The sequence below is a fragment of the Tursiops truncatus genome, chromosome 11, assembly GCF_011762595.2.
Source record: "Tursiops truncatus isolate mTurTru1 chromosome 11, mTurTru1.mat.Y, whole genome shotgun sequence".
Taxonomy (NCBI): Eukaryota; Metazoa; Chordata; class Mammalia; order Artiodactyla; family Delphinidae; genus Tursiops; species Tursiops truncatus.
Genome location: NC_047044.1, coordinates 58,751,201 through 58,764,123, shown reverse-complemented (window position 1 = coordinate 58,764,123; position 12,923 = coordinate 58,751,201). Strand labels below are relative to the sequence as shown.

Genomic DNA, 12,923 nt, shown 5'->3' with positions numbered 1-12,923 from the left:
GCCTCACGTGACACTGCAGTCACGTGACCCCGGGCCCAGCGGGAGCCGAGCAGCTCGTTCCAGTTCCGGGAGCCGGAGGGGGCCGGGCGCGCCCTGCCCCCAGCCCGCCGCGACCATGCTGTCCCGCCTGCTGAAAGAACACCAGGCCAAGCAGAATGAACGCAAGGAGCTGCAGGGTGAGCCAAATATCCAGTCCGCCGTTTTCTCTCCCGCCGCGGCCTAGCCTCAGCCCGGAGCCTGGACCTTGAGTAACGGCCCAAATCCAAGGAAAGGCGCAGGCCAGTGGGCACGGGCATGTGGGAGAGGGAATTAGAGGAGCTTTTTGGGGAGCTCCGTTCTCTTGCCAACGGGCCCTGGTCTGTAGCAGCGCTCCAGTCCCCCACGGCAACGCCCCCCACGCTGTCTCCGCGGCATCCTAGCCCCGCCCTCTGTCACGGAACGCTGTGCCGATTGGTCCACGGAGCCGCTCATCCTGGAAGTGGGAAGGAACGCTCCTGAAAGGAAGCGGGTGTTGGGGACCCAGCAGAGCTGGGATTCTTGGAGGCCTGAAACCACCGAAATGGGGGTGGGGCCCTTGTTTCCTGAATCCGGGCTGGGAATCCCGGAGTTACCAATCCTAAAGCCAAGACATGGGGAAAAGCGTGCCTGAGAGGCTGGAGTCCTGGGCGTTGCCACAGACTCGTTAGCGTCCCCGGGCGAATTGCTTCCCTTCTCAGGGTACCAGTTTCCTCACCGCTAAAATGAAAGGGCTTGCTTTATGTTTTGCAAGGTCCTTTCAGCTCTGGCACTCTGAGATTAGTTGAAATGTTCCCACAACTAGCAGAATAGTAATGAATGGGTGGGGGAACCTTAAGCACCACCCCTCAAAAAACCAAGCCTCCATTCTAATCCCTTTTCCCCCTCCACCCAGAGAAGAGGAGGCGAGAGGCTATCACTGCAGCGACCTGCCTGACAGAAGCTTTGGTGGATCACCTCAATGTGGGGTATGAACCTCTTCCCATCAACACCAACCCCGCCCCCCCCAAGTTTAGGCACTGGCAAGGTCTAGCCCTCAGACTGCTCTTGAGGAGATGAGATGTTCTGCTCATTCCCCTATCCTCCTCCCACCCAGCTTAACTTTTATGGAGAGAGGCTTGAGCCAGCTCTGACCCCTAACAAGGGCAGAGAGGAACAGCTGCGGTGGTTGGAAAAGCAGCCAGATTTCCCCTTCCCAACAATAACTTCCCTGGTGCTCACAACGTGATGCCGTCTGGCCACCTCTCTTCACCCGTCCAAGTGCAGCTGTCACTTCCAGCAGGAGGGAGAGCACCGTCCTTCACCACAGCTTCCCAGCCCCTCCTTCTCCACCTCCCACCCTCTGGCAGACCTGGAGAGCAGCTGGCAGGAAAGAGATGGCACAGCTGGTGAGGGTGAGGGCAGAACCTATGCCAGGAGCCACCTTAGAGCCAGGCTGTCACTTCCCTTCCTTCTGGGTCTCCAGAGACCACCCCTTGCCTTGGTCCTAAGTGAGGATGCCAGTAATGACCAGTGACTTGGGAAGGAGCAAAGAACATTGTCTCTTGACCCTGAGTGACCCAGAAAAGTGGAGAGATGATGATCTGATAGCCAGGCCATCTGTTGGGAGAAAGGAGGCAGTATGATGCCTTCCACCCCAGGGCAAGTCGAATAGCTTGGCTGTGAAGTCAGAGGCTGAGTCACCTAAGTGAGCCAGGCAGGAACTGTCACCTTCATTGCTCATCTCGGGAAGATTAGAGGGAGAGAAGGCTGTGGTTGGGGCCTCTGATCTCCCTTCCCTCCAGGCCTCTCCCTCCACGCAGTGTGAATGAGAGAAAGCAAGAGGTCAACAGGGAAAATAAGGATTTCAGGAACTCCCAGGGGAATCTTGAAGCATTGGGAGCACCCTGCTATGACTGTTTCAGCTCCTCCAACACTCCGTACTGTGACCCAGCTGTCCCCCAGAGAGAAGGGACAGGGTCTGTGGCTTCCCTCCCTCCCACATTGGCGCCTCCTGGGCTCTGCTCTGTGGTTGGCCCAGGCTTCTCCTGCTTCTCTTCCTTTGCTAGGGGCCACCCCACTTTCAGCTTAGAGGGCAGCTAAGCCAAAGCCAGATTAGAAAGGGTTTTGTGTTGCTGCCCACGGCTCCTCTCATTCCCCAGAAAGGAAAACAAAGGCTCAGTCTATCTCAGCCCCTGTCAGGTGTCCTTCCCACTCTCTAGACACCCCCCCCGCCCCATCCCCTTGTCCCCTCCAGTCCCCACAGATTCCAGTGGGTGGGGGCAGCGGATGTGGAGTCTCTCAGCTGACCCAGAGCTTTGGGGTGGGGAATGAAAGATTCATCAGCCAGCAAGGGGGAACAGTTATTGCGGGGTGGGGGGGGGGGGTGAGCGGGGGGCGGGGATACCAGCCTTGGGGCAGTAATGTAACTGCAGGCAACCATGATCGAGGAGAATAGAAAACCAGTTGCCTAGAGCAGAAGGAAGAGAGAGAGAGAGTGTGTGTGTGTGTGTTCGTTCATCTGTGTGGGCGAGAGGAGGACTGGGAGAGAGAGCCAAGAAGCAGCCCTTGGGATATCTTCCCTTGACCCTGAGTTCCTGGGGAGGGGGTTGCTCTCCCATCCCACCCTAGATTCAGGGAGGAGCCCAATTTCCCTTCCCAACTTCTCGCACGGATCTCTGGCCTTCCAATCATTGCCAGATGTGTCCCTGCCGCTGGATTTCCCAAGCTTCCCCACGCCCCCTTTTCCCTCCCAGCTTCTTCCTCAGTGATACCCCTCAGCCCCACCAGGTTAACCCTCCCTTTTCTCACCCAGCTTCAAGAACTCCTCTGGGGGTAGGAAATGGTATGTTTCTGGTCAGCTCCCGGCTAGGCTCTCCTGGGAATCCTGGGAATGGAAGGAAGGGACCGGGCTCATTTGCATGTACATCGTAGTCATTTGCCTCACATCCAGGAATGGCCAAAATCACACGGTTTTCTCCAGCCTGACTCCTGACCGGCCTCCCACTCTGGCAGTGGGGTATCAGTTCTGGAGACCACTCCCCACCAGCTGGGCGAGTTGACCTCCTTCCTCCTGCAACCTCTAGCGTGGCCCAGGCCTACATGAACCAGAGAAAGCTGGACCACGAGGTGAAGACCCTACAGGTCCAGGCTGCCCAGTTTGCCAAGCAGACAGGCCAGTGGATCGGGATGGTGGAGAACTTCAACCAGGCGCTCAAGGTAGGCCACGCTCCCTACGTCTCCAGCCACATCCTGCGCCCCCACTGGCTGCCTCCAGTGCGGTCACCTCAGGCCTGGGGTTGAGGAGGAAGTGGGGATCGTCCCAGAAACCCCAGAAATCTATGGCCCCAGTGTCACAGAAGCTAGAGAAGTAAAAGCAGCTGGTGGGTCCACACGAAGCCCTTTGTAGGGGATGGAATGAAAGTACCCCCATCCATCCCCTAGAGCCACACCCCACCCACCCTGACTCCCGGACTCCGCACCCCACCACCACCTTCCAGGAAATCGGGGATGTGGAGAACTGGGCTCGGAGCATCGAGCTGGACATGCGCACCATTGCCACCGCGCTGGAGTACGTCTACAAAGGGCAGCTGCAGTCGGCCCCCTCCTAGCCCCACTGCCCTCCCCTCCCCCATTCCTCCTACCTCCCCCAGGCGGGCAGGAAGGAGGGTGACAGGCCATGAATAAAACACAAGCCTCCATTTCTCTGTGTGTGTCTCAAGGAGCTACTAGCTCAGTGTGGGCGGTAGGAATGGAAGGTTCGAAGACTCTTCCTCTGAGCAATGGTACCTTTTGGGTAGAGGCTGGAACTAGCTTCCTCTTACAAGCTCAACTCTCTTCTCCTCCTTGGGCCTGGTACCTGATGCAGGTACTGTTGGGTAAGCAGAGGGTGGGAGTTTCCCACCCCTCCCCAGAGAAGGGCAGGGGGCCCTGTCCCAAGCTTCCTAACCCAGGACTTCCATTTCCCGCAGAGGAGAAACAAGACAGGGAGCAGGCCTGGTCCAGCTCTGGCTCTCTGCCTCTCCACGTGCTCACGGCCTCTCCCAGCCTGGTGCTAAGCAGTGTCATGAGTCTGGACCAGTTGGGAGATTAATTCTTGGGCATGGGAGCACTTCAGGGCAGGGAAGGGGGAGGAGTGACAGGTCCAAGGTCACCAACAGAGAGGGGCAGCTGCCATCCTTGATAGATCCCTCCTCTTAAGAATCTGTGACAGGACTTCCCTTGTGGCGCAGCGGTTAAGAATCCGCCTGCCAATGCAGGGGACACGGGTTCGAGCCCTGGTCCAGGAAGATCCCACATGCCGCGGAGCTACTAAGCCCGTGGGCGACAACTACTGAGCCTGCGCTCTAGAGCCCGCGAGCTGCAACTACTGAAGCCCGGGCACCGAGAGCCCGTGCTCTGCAACAAGGGAAACCACTGCAATGAGAAGCCCGCGCACCGCAACAAAGAGTAGCCCCCGCTCTCCGCAACTAGAGAAAGCCTGCACACAGCAATGAAGACCCGACGCAGCCAAAAAATAAATTAAAAAAAAAGAACAAAAAACAACAGAAAAAAAATGGGGCTTCCCTGGTGGCGCAGTGGTTGAGAGTCCACCTGCAGGACACGGGTTCGTGCCTTGGTCCGGGAAGATCCCACATGCCGCGGAGCGGCTGGGCCCCTGGGCCATGGCCCCTGAGCCTGCGCGTCTGGAGCCTGTGCTCCACAACGGGAGAGGCCACAACAGTGAGAGGCCCGCGTACCGCAAAAAAAAAAAAAAAACGACTAAGCCTTGTGGAATTCAAAAATTTAGAAAAAAAAAGAAAAAGAAAAGAATCTGTGACAGAGGTGCTCAGGGAGCCCCACTGGAAAAGAGAGCCAAGCAGGGCACTGGGCGCTTCTGGCCTGTAGCAAGCCCTGGCTTCAACCCACAGGCCTCAGCCTCCCTGGCTCCTCCTCCCCCACCCCGCCCCACATGCACTTAATACTTCTGGCACCCAGTCCACCTGCCTCGGACTTTGGCCTCAGTGGTAGCTAGTGGGAGCCTGGGAAGCCCTGGAGCAAAGTTTCTCAAGCAAAGCAAAAGAAGAAACTTCAGGTGTTGTAGTGCCTGCTAGCTTTCCCCTGAGAAGGTAAGCAGGGTACTGGGAGCTCGGGGGCTATGAGAAGACTGGCAAGATGTTCATGTATTGATAACTCAAAGCCTAAAGCTTTTCATGCGCCTCCTCACACTTTATCCCTTTTGATCCCCCGCGGTTCCCAGGTGGGTGTGCTGGGTGATAGTCCCACTTGGTAGATGAGAAAACAGGTTCCGAGACACAGTGAGGTGCTCGGCCTCACACAGTAAGCTTGGAGCCAGCAGGACTAAAATGCAGGGGCTCCGTATGTGTCTCCAAAAATAAGGCCCAGCTGGTTTAGCAGGAGGTAAGAGGTGATAACAAGATCCCTCTGCTCCTGTGTGGCGGGTCTGCACACAGGACCCAGCTCATCTGGTTTTAGTTAAGTTACCCACAGATACAGGGTCTGCCCAGATCTTCGCTTTACTTAGATGAACTGTAGTTTGCGAGTCTCAGACTGCTCAAACCAGAGACTTCCAGTTAGGGGGAAGATATGAGGGGCGAGGGCTGGTGGGCCAGAGTAAACTAGACAAGTCTCCCTGCCCAGCTTCGGCTGCCACCTGCAGGTCACTTGGGGTCCGGCCATGTGGCTGCCTCTGCTTCTTGGAGTCTCGCTCTGGGCAGCACTGTGGTTGCTCAGGGACCGGCAGAGCCTGCCCGCCAGCGATGCTTTCGTCTTTGTCACCGGCTGTGACTCGGGCTTTGGGCGGCTTCTGGCACTGAGGCTGGACCAGAGAGGCTTCCGAGTCCTGGCCAGCTGCCTGACCCCCTCAGGGGCAGAGGACCTTGAGCGGGTGGCCTCCTCCCGACTCCACACCACCCTGCTGGATGTCACAGATCCCCAGAGCGTCCGGCAGGCAGCCAAGTGGGTGGAAACACACGTCGGGGAAGCAGGTGAGTATGGCAAGGGGCCACCGGGAACGGGGCGTAAGGTGTGCACTCGCAGGGGCTGTGGGAAGCTAGAGGGACTGCGGGGGAGGAGCAGGGCTCAGATCCTCCCGGAAAGGAGAGGGCCCATTGGAATGCCTCACCTACCCTGTGCCTGTCTCACCTCCCCACAGGGCTTTTTGGTCTGGTGAATAATGCCGGCACGGCTGGCATCATCGGGCCCACACCTTGGCAGACACAGGAGGATTTCCAGCGGGTGCTGAATGTGAACACACTGGGTCCCATCGGGGTCACCCTCGCCCTGCTGCCCCTGCTGCGGCAGGCCCAGGGCCGGGTGATCAACATCACCAGTGTGCTGGGCCGCCTGGCAGCCAATGGAGGGGGCTACTGTGTCTCCAAGTTTGGCCTGGAGGCGTTCTCTGACAGCCTGAGGTGAGGGGTGCAGGGCCCTGCTCCCAGTCCGGGGGGAGCCACTCAACAAGCAGGTTAGCATCTGCCCTGCAGAGCTGATGAAAGCAGGGCGTGGTGGAAACTTAGAGACAGTTTAGGGCTCGAGTTTGTGGGTTCAAATCCCAGCCTTCTCTCATGTGAGCTTGGTGACCTTAGTCAGTTACTTCTCTTTTCCCCAGTTTGTTCCTCCTCTGTTAAATCAGGATGAGAAGGCCCGCCTCATGGGTGAGTAAAATGAGGTACATGTGAGGCCCCAACAGAGCCTGGCACGTAGAAAATGCCCCCAAAAGCCCGCTCTCATTCTTATTAATGTTATTATTACTAATAACAACTATTACTTACCATGAGCTAGTACCTCTACTGAACACTTTCTCATTCAACTCTCCCAAAAATCCTGTAAGGGTAGGTGTTAACACCCTTAGGTAACATAAGTTCCCCAAGACCACATGACAGTGGGAGCACTGCCACGTATGCCCAGGTCTGCTTGCCTACAGACCCTGGTCATTACATTCTCCTGCCCCTCATCTTTAAACAATAATGTTCAAAGTCCCATGAGAGCACAAGGGAGACTTAAGGATGACACAGGAGCAGAGTTTGATTCCCCCAAGCTGGGCCCACCTTCTGAAGGAAGTCTTCCTCTGTCACCATCACTCAGCAAACGACATCAATGTCTACTTTTGTCCCTATGCCTCAGTCTTTTAATTTTCCAATCAGCATCACAGAACACGTACTTTATACTTGGACTTCTGCAGTCTGTGCCGAGTACTCCCGCCTTCCCCCAGCAAACACCAGTCTACAACCTCCATATCCAGCCGTTGGGGCTCAACCCTGTGTTTTGGGATCTGGGGACTGTGGTTCTTCCAGTTCAGGAGTTGGCAGATTGTGGTTCTCAGGCCAGATCCCGCCACTGGCCTACAAGCTAATAATGGCTTTTACATTTTTAAATGGCGACAGTGTAAATGGTTATATAAGTAGCTACATAATATCATTACTTTTAGATCTGCAACGTGGAAAATATTTACTGTCTGGCCCTTTAAGAAGTTTGCAAGTCCCTGCTCTAGATGCTAGAAGAGAATACAAAGGAAAACAAACCTCAAAAATACCTCCTTCCCTCTGCCCCACTTGCCCCTCATCCCAGGGCAGCGGGGATATCCCTTCCTGTCATGACCACTGACCCTGTGATGCTTTCCTATCTTAGCCTCCCTACCCATGTCCCTGAAGTCCTCTCCCTATAAAGACAAGAACCCAGAAACCTCCCTCTGCCCCCACTCCAGGCGGGACGTGGCTCCTTTCGGGGTACGAGTCTCTATCGTGGAGCCTGGCTTCTTCCGAACCCCCGTGACAAACCTGGAAAGTCTGGAGGACAGCCTGCAGGCCTGCTGGGCACGGCTGCCTCCAGCCACACAGGCTCTCTATGGGGAGACCTTCCTCACCAAATGTGAGTGATGGGCCCACGCAGGGGCATATGAAGGGAAATGAGAGTGCCACAAAGGCCAGGCCTGCACCAGCCTGCTGGGAGGAGGTGGGTAGAGCAGTCAGGGAAGGGGTGAGGGTGAACGGGATGCCATAGAACACCCAGGCCATGTGCAACCTGCCCACTCCCCAAACTGGGGAGGGGACTGAGGACCCCTCTCACCTCTACTGGGCAGCAAGCCCCAGGCCCCAGGAGATAGGGCCTGAGGTAGGCTGGAACAGGACAGGGACACTGATTACAACCGTCCGCTGGGCCGCAGATCTGAGAGTGCAGCAGCGCATCATGAACCTGATCTGTGACCCGGACCTGACCAAGGTGAGCAAGTGCCTGGAGCATGCCCTGACTGCCCGTCACCCCAGAACCCGCTACAGCCCAGGCTGGGATGCCAAGCTGCTCTGGCTGCCAGCCTCCTACCTGCCAGCCAGCCTGGTGGATGCTGTGCTCACCTGGGTCCTTCCCAAGCCTGCTCAGGCGGTCTACTGAACTCAGCCCTCCAGCAAGAGGTTGTCGTTCAAGGCAAGGACTTTGATTTATTTCTGTCCCCCACCCTGGCACTGCCTGGTGCTTGGTACAAAACAGGCACTCAATAAATGTGTATTGGGGCTTCCCTGGTGGCGCAGTGGTTAAGAATCCGCCTGCCAGTGCAGGGGACACGGGATCGAGCCCTGGTCCGGGAAGATCGCACAGGCTGCGTAGCTACTAAGCCCGTGCGCCACAAGTACTGAGCCCGCGTGCCACAACTACTGAAGCCCGGGCACCTAGAGCCTGTGCTCTGCAACACTAGAAGCCACGACGATGAGAAACCCGCACACCGCAATGAAGAATAGCGCCCGCTCGCCGCAAATAGAGAAAGCCCACGCACAGCAACGAAGACCCAACACAGCCAAAAATTAATTAATTAAAATGTGTGTTGTTCAAAACAAAACAAAAAACACTGTAGGTGGGCAAAAATGAAGGTGCCCAGTGGAAGACCCTATGTAACTCCTAACTAACCTAGGCTGACATCCTCCAGGGTCTCTGGCCCATTTAGTACCTGCAAAACAACCAGCACCCACTCGGGGGCGCAAGGGGATTGTCTTGCATCTGTAAGGCATCTTTGAAGCTGCACCTGGAGGGGTGGCCACTAGAGGGCACTGTTGGATGTTTCCTTTCTTCCTGGAGTAAGGTTGAAATTCAGTGTTTGGAGTGGGAAGCGGGGCATGGGGAGGTGATGAAGAGGGGTCAAGGCCAAGCTGGGTGGTTTCCATGGGAAAAAAGCCAATACCCTCTTAAATTCTTCTGTTATCTAACGTAAGTCAAGAAGGATAGACACTGGCCACACAGGTATAAAAGCAACTTGTCACCATCCTGAAAGGAGCCAGGCCCCCTTGAGGGTCAGGGTGGCAAGGAGTTGCTGGGCCCTCAGAGGTGGGCAGAAGGCCAGGGAGAAGATGTCGACAGCGGATGTGGGCTGGTCTCTCCCAGGTGGGACCTTGGTAGAGAATCCCTTTGACGTGGGAAATGGCTTCACGAACACTTCAGCACTGAGCCTGGCAGCACAAGACTAGGAGACAGGGAGGGCAGTGGGCCTCAGCCGCCTCGGGATCCCCACTTCCACTGCCAGCCCAACGAACGCCTTCAGCACAATCCTCCTTTCCTCCACACCCCCCAAAGTAGGCCTGCCTTTCCAGAGGTGCAAACAGAACGGGGTCCCAGAGGACAGGAACATGGATGAGGAGGGGGAAGGGATAAAGTATCACTCTTTAAGACAAACTGAGACTCTCTCTCTTTTCGGTCTGAAAAAATAATCCGTTTAATTGAAAAACCTGGAGTATACTACCCACTCCCCTGGATGAGGGGGCTGAAGAGACTAGACCCCCTACATCACCTCATAGCCACTTCGGATGCTCTTCACAAGGCAGCAGGCAAAGACGATACCCAGGACCTAGAAGCAAAGACAGAGATGGGGGTGAAGGGGAGTCAGGGAAGTAAGGTACCCGGGGCCCACCCAAGAGACCCCAAACACCACCAGGCCTCCCCTCCCCAGGCCAGCACCTCCTGCTCAGCACCCTCCCACTGCCCCTAGATCCCAGATGCTCAAGGGCGTCTCTCACCTCCACAAAGGCAATGCCCAGGGCTACTGCAGCCACCACCAGCAGTCTGTCCCTCAGCCAGCCCCCGATCTTCTCCACACAGCCCTGAAGGGTGGCAGGCACACAAGACACCATCAGAAACTTCCCACCCACCTTCCTTGGACCATCTGTCTCTCCCCCACCCTCTGTACCTTTAACCCCACCCCTAGTATACCCAAATTCCCTCCCCACCCCTGACGCCCAACTTCCCAGAGCCCCAACCCTCTCCACCTCCACCCCGGGTCCCTCTTTCCTCCTGAAACATTTCCCAGCTTCCCCAAGTCCCCTACTATCTCAGCCCCCTCCCTACCTCAGTATGGATATCCTTCACGTTGAAATTAATCCCACAGCCCTGAGTGACATTGACACAGCAGGAGTCAGGGACTCGCTTGGCCACCATCAGGATCTTCTCCCAGTCTGTGTAGTTAGCCGCCCCGCAGCACTTAAACTGCGGAAAGATATGGGGGAAAAGGCTGTTAGGTGAACCTCCATCTTCAACATAGAGATGAGAATCTCCTTCCCCCATTACCCCTGCTCCCAGCAACCCCACTCACGTCTTCCTGCATACTGTCCAGGATCGATGCTGTATGGTTGTTTTGGGGATAATTCTGCATCTGCTGCCGGAAATCCTTATTAAATTCGGATATCACCTGGGAGTAGGGAGGAGCACTGTTGAGGCCAGAATTCAGGGCACCTGGGTCCCAGAGTCTCCAGGCCTCTGAGGCAAGGCCCTCCCTTTACTCCTTGCTTACCTTGTCTCTAAACACATAGCCAGCAATGGCTGCAGCCACCTCCACCAGCATGATAAGGGACAGGAAGATGGCAAACTGCAGGTGCAAAGGACGGGAGTCACGTTTGGAGTCTGGGTGAGATGGGCCTGCCGGTCTCGGGAACGTTCACCAAGGTTTCCCTCACCCACCCACCCCGACAAGCCCCCTCCAGAGAAATGCCCTTCCGCAGTCCCAGGCACCCAGGCTGGCCTGTACCCACTCACCGTGATCATGAGACAGTAGTTCTCCTTGCAGGCTCCGCAGCAGCCCACAAAGGCCACCAGGAAGAGGAAGGCACCCACTGCGATGATGACCACGGGCAACAGGGAGCCAGGGGTGGTCCCCGGGGTGATGGTCTGATTCAGGACAAGCTGGGCCCCTATGCCCACAGCGATCAGCCCCACTGCAAAGGCCTGGGAGGAGGGCAGGTCAGGATTCAGAAGACCCACAACCCATCAGCCCTTCACGGTGGTGCACCCAGGACACAGGCGGAACCCTGCGCCATAGAGGCCGATTCTCACAGCCCCAGGAAACTTCTGACTATGGGGGAGAAGGAGGACGCATCCTTGCCCCACAGTGAGGGCTGGGAAATTGTTCAAGGCTCTCTGGGAGAAGGCAACCAGGAGGAACCACGCCTTCTTTCAAGAAGCTCCTCACCAAAAACAAACAGAGACATTCTCAGAAAGCCTTGACCCCAGGGCAGTGCTTAACACCAACAAAGAGCAGTGCTTCCTTTGAGCCGCTTGCTTCCTCTGGGCCTCCAGGGCTCCCAGAACTGCCCTCTCACTATCCTCCAATGCCCACCACATCCTCATCAGCTGTGACTAGGGTTCCTCAAGCCGACTAGGCCAGGGAGGAGGAAAAGGGGGTAAAAGTAGCCTGCCCCTTCCTGGACAAACGGTAGCCTCTCCAGCCAGGAGCCCAGGACGGGAGCAATGGAGGTGGGCAGAGCCCTTACCCACCCCAAGCAGCCGGCAGGGGTGATGAGGGAATGGCAAGAAATGACGGAGTGGAGGGGGAGAGAGGAGGGTGGCGATAGCATCAGGCGGTTGGCTGGTTGCCCCACTGCCCCATATCACAAGAGACTGGGTCACCAGACAGGAAGGGCCCGGAGGGGTTACGGGGAGGGTGGCCCGCCATTGTCGGTCCAAACCAGCCTCAGAGGTTCCTGAAAGCTGGAGAAGAGGACGGCCGCGCTGGCCTCGGTCGTTCCCGGGCTTTCCTTCCACATCTGGTCCCCAGCTGCCTTCATTCCTGGCCCCTCAGCCCTCACCACTCCGGAGCCAGGTCTCCCCGCACCCTGCCAGCGCGCCCTCACCGTCCCCGCTCCCCACTCACGCAAAAGGCCAACAGAAGAACGTAGAGCAAGAACTTGACACATTTCATTCCTCCTTCCACCGCCATGGCTGCCTGGCCTGGGGCAGAGGGGACGGCAGGGGGATCAGAACCTGTCGAAGGGGGATCTCGGCTTCCGAGCTCCCTGCCGGGCCTCGAGACCTTCCCTGCGGGGCCCCCATTCCAGGCCCCTCCCACCCGGAAACCCGCGGTCAGATCCACGTCTCCCAGCCCCCTCTTCTCCCCGCAGGAGAGGGGTGGGGGCGCCCGCCGCCCAGCCCGGACCCCGCCCCGCCGCCTCCGCGGCCCGGGACCCAACCCAGGGCGCCGGCGGGGGCCAGGGCCGGACGCCCACCCTCGACCCTCCAGCCCCCAGGCGTTAAACACCCCCTCCCCACCTAACTAGTCACGAGAAACAGTCCTCAGCCCCAGCCCGACCCCCAGGCCCTTTCCCCTGGGCTCTGACCACCGCCAAACAGAAGTGCGGCCGGCGCCCCCCCACCCCCACTCCGCCCGGGCCTCCGGAACTTTGCAAAGTTGCAAGGGCCTCGGGAGCGGCGAGGAACGCGGCGGATCTTCGGAGGCCCGGGGCGAGCCCCTCCCCACCCCACGCGGAAGCCGGCGCGAGCCCCGCGTCCTCACCTGGGCTCCCCGACGCTGTGCGCTGCTCTCCTGCCGCGGCTCAGGCGCTCTCTAGCTGCGCCCCCCGGCTCTGGCCCCGCCCGGCGCGCGGCCCCGCCCCGACTCCAGCCACAGCCCCCTCCCCCGCCGAGTGGCCCCAGCCTCCCTCATGTGACGCGGGAACAGC

The 12,923-nt window shown here is 57.8% G+C and overlaps 3 protein-coding genes across 5 annotated transcripts; 2 read left to right on the top strand and 1 right to left on the bottom strand.

Annotated features, from left to right (window-relative positions):
• The first annotated feature begins 17 nt into the window (after positions 1-17).
• On the top strand, positions 18-3,695 carry BLOC1S1 (biogenesis of lysosomal organelles complex 1 subunit 1). The gene is made up of 4 exons (XM_033866526.2): positions 18-176; positions 911-983; positions 3,081-3,213; positions 3,495-3,695. The coding sequence occupies exons 1-4, from the start codon at positions 116-118 to the stop codon at positions 3,603-3,605; spliced, it is 378 nt and encodes a 125-aa protein (XP_033722417.1). The 5' UTR covers positions 18-115; the 3' UTR covers positions 3,606-3,695.
• Positions 3,696-3,830: 135 nt separating this feature from the next.
• Positions 3,831-9,062, top strand: RDH5 (retinol dehydrogenase 5). Of its 3 annotated transcripts, none has more exons than XM_033866524.2 (5): positions 3,831-5,102; positions 5,654-5,981; positions 6,149-6,407; positions 7,700-7,863; positions 8,159-9,062. In XM_033866524.2, the coding sequence occupies exons 2-5, from the start codon at positions 5,672-5,674 to the stop codon at positions 8,380-8,382; spliced, it is 957 nt and encodes a 318-aa protein (XP_033722415.1). In that variant the 5' UTR covers positions 3,831-5,102; positions 5,654-5,671; the 3' UTR covers positions 8,383-9,062. The 3 variants fall into 3 exon arrangements, with proteins under 3 accessions (XP_033722415.1, XP_033722414.1, XP_073644647.1); XM_033866523.2 differs by having other exon boundaries at positions 5,635-5,981; positions 8,159-9,061; XM_073788546.1 differs by having other exon boundaries at positions 3,831-5,981; positions 8,159-9,061.
• Positions 9,063-9,666: 604 nt separating this feature from the next.
• On the bottom strand, positions 9,667-12,832 carry CD63 (CD63 molecule). The gene is made up of 8 exons (XM_033866522.2): positions 12,758-12,832; positions 12,119-12,195; positions 11,005-11,193; positions 10,763-10,837; positions 10,565-10,660; positions 10,321-10,458; positions 9,993-10,076; positions 9,667-9,823 (listed from the first exon to the last, which is right to left on the bottom strand). The coding sequence occupies exons 2-8, from the start codon at positions 12,182-12,184 to the stop codon at positions 9,758-9,760; spliced, it is 714 nt and encodes a 237-aa protein (XP_033722413.1). The 5' UTR covers positions 12,185-12,195; positions 12,758-12,832; the 3' UTR covers positions 9,667-9,757.
• Positions 12,833-12,923: the final 91 nt, after the last annotated feature.

What these genes read in the sequence shown, in the direction of transcription:
- RDH5 (XM_033866524.2), top strand. Translation starts at nt 5,672, where the DNA reads ATGTGGCTGCCTCTGCTTCTTGGAGTCTCGCTCTGGGCAGCACTGTGG. An exon ending in AACACACGTCGGGGAAGCAG is followed by an intron (nt 5,982 to 6,148) that starts GTGAGTATGGCA and finishes ACCTCCCCACAG; the next exon opens with GGCTTTTTGGTCTGGTGAAT. An exon ending in GGAGACCTTCCTCACCAAAT is followed by an intron (nt 7,864 to 8,158) that starts GTGAGTGATGGG and finishes GCTGGGCCGCAG; the next exon opens with ATCTGAGAGTGCAGCAGCGC.
- CD63 (XM_033866522.2), bottom strand. Translation starts at nt 12,184, where the DNA reads ATGGCGGTGGAAGGAGGAATGAAATGTGTCAAGTTCTTGCTCTACGTT. An exon ending in TTCTTCTGTTGGCCTTTTGC is followed by an intron (nt 11,194 to 12,118) that starts GTGAGTGGGGAG and finishes CCCTCCTCCCAG; the next exon opens with GCCTTTGCAGTGGGGCTGAT. An exon ending in GCTATGTGTTTAGAGACAAG is followed by an intron (nt 10,661 to 10,762) that starts GTAAGCAAGGAG and finishes CCCTACTCCCAG; the next exon opens with GTGATATCCGAATTTAATAA.
- BLOC1S1 (XM_033866526.2), top strand. Translation starts at nt 116, where the DNA reads ATGCTGTCCCGCCTGCTGAAAGAACACCAGGCCAAGCAGAATGAACGC. An exon ending in TGAACGCAAGGAGCTGCAGG is followed by an intron (nt 177 to 910) that starts GTGAGCCAAATA and finishes CCCTCCACCCAG; the next exon opens with AGAAGAGGAGGCGAGAGGCT. An exon ending in ACTTCAACCAGGCGCTCAAG is followed by an intron (nt 3,214 to 3,494) that starts GTAGGCCACGCT and finishes ACCACCTTCCAG; the next exon opens with GAAATCGGGGATGTGGAGAA.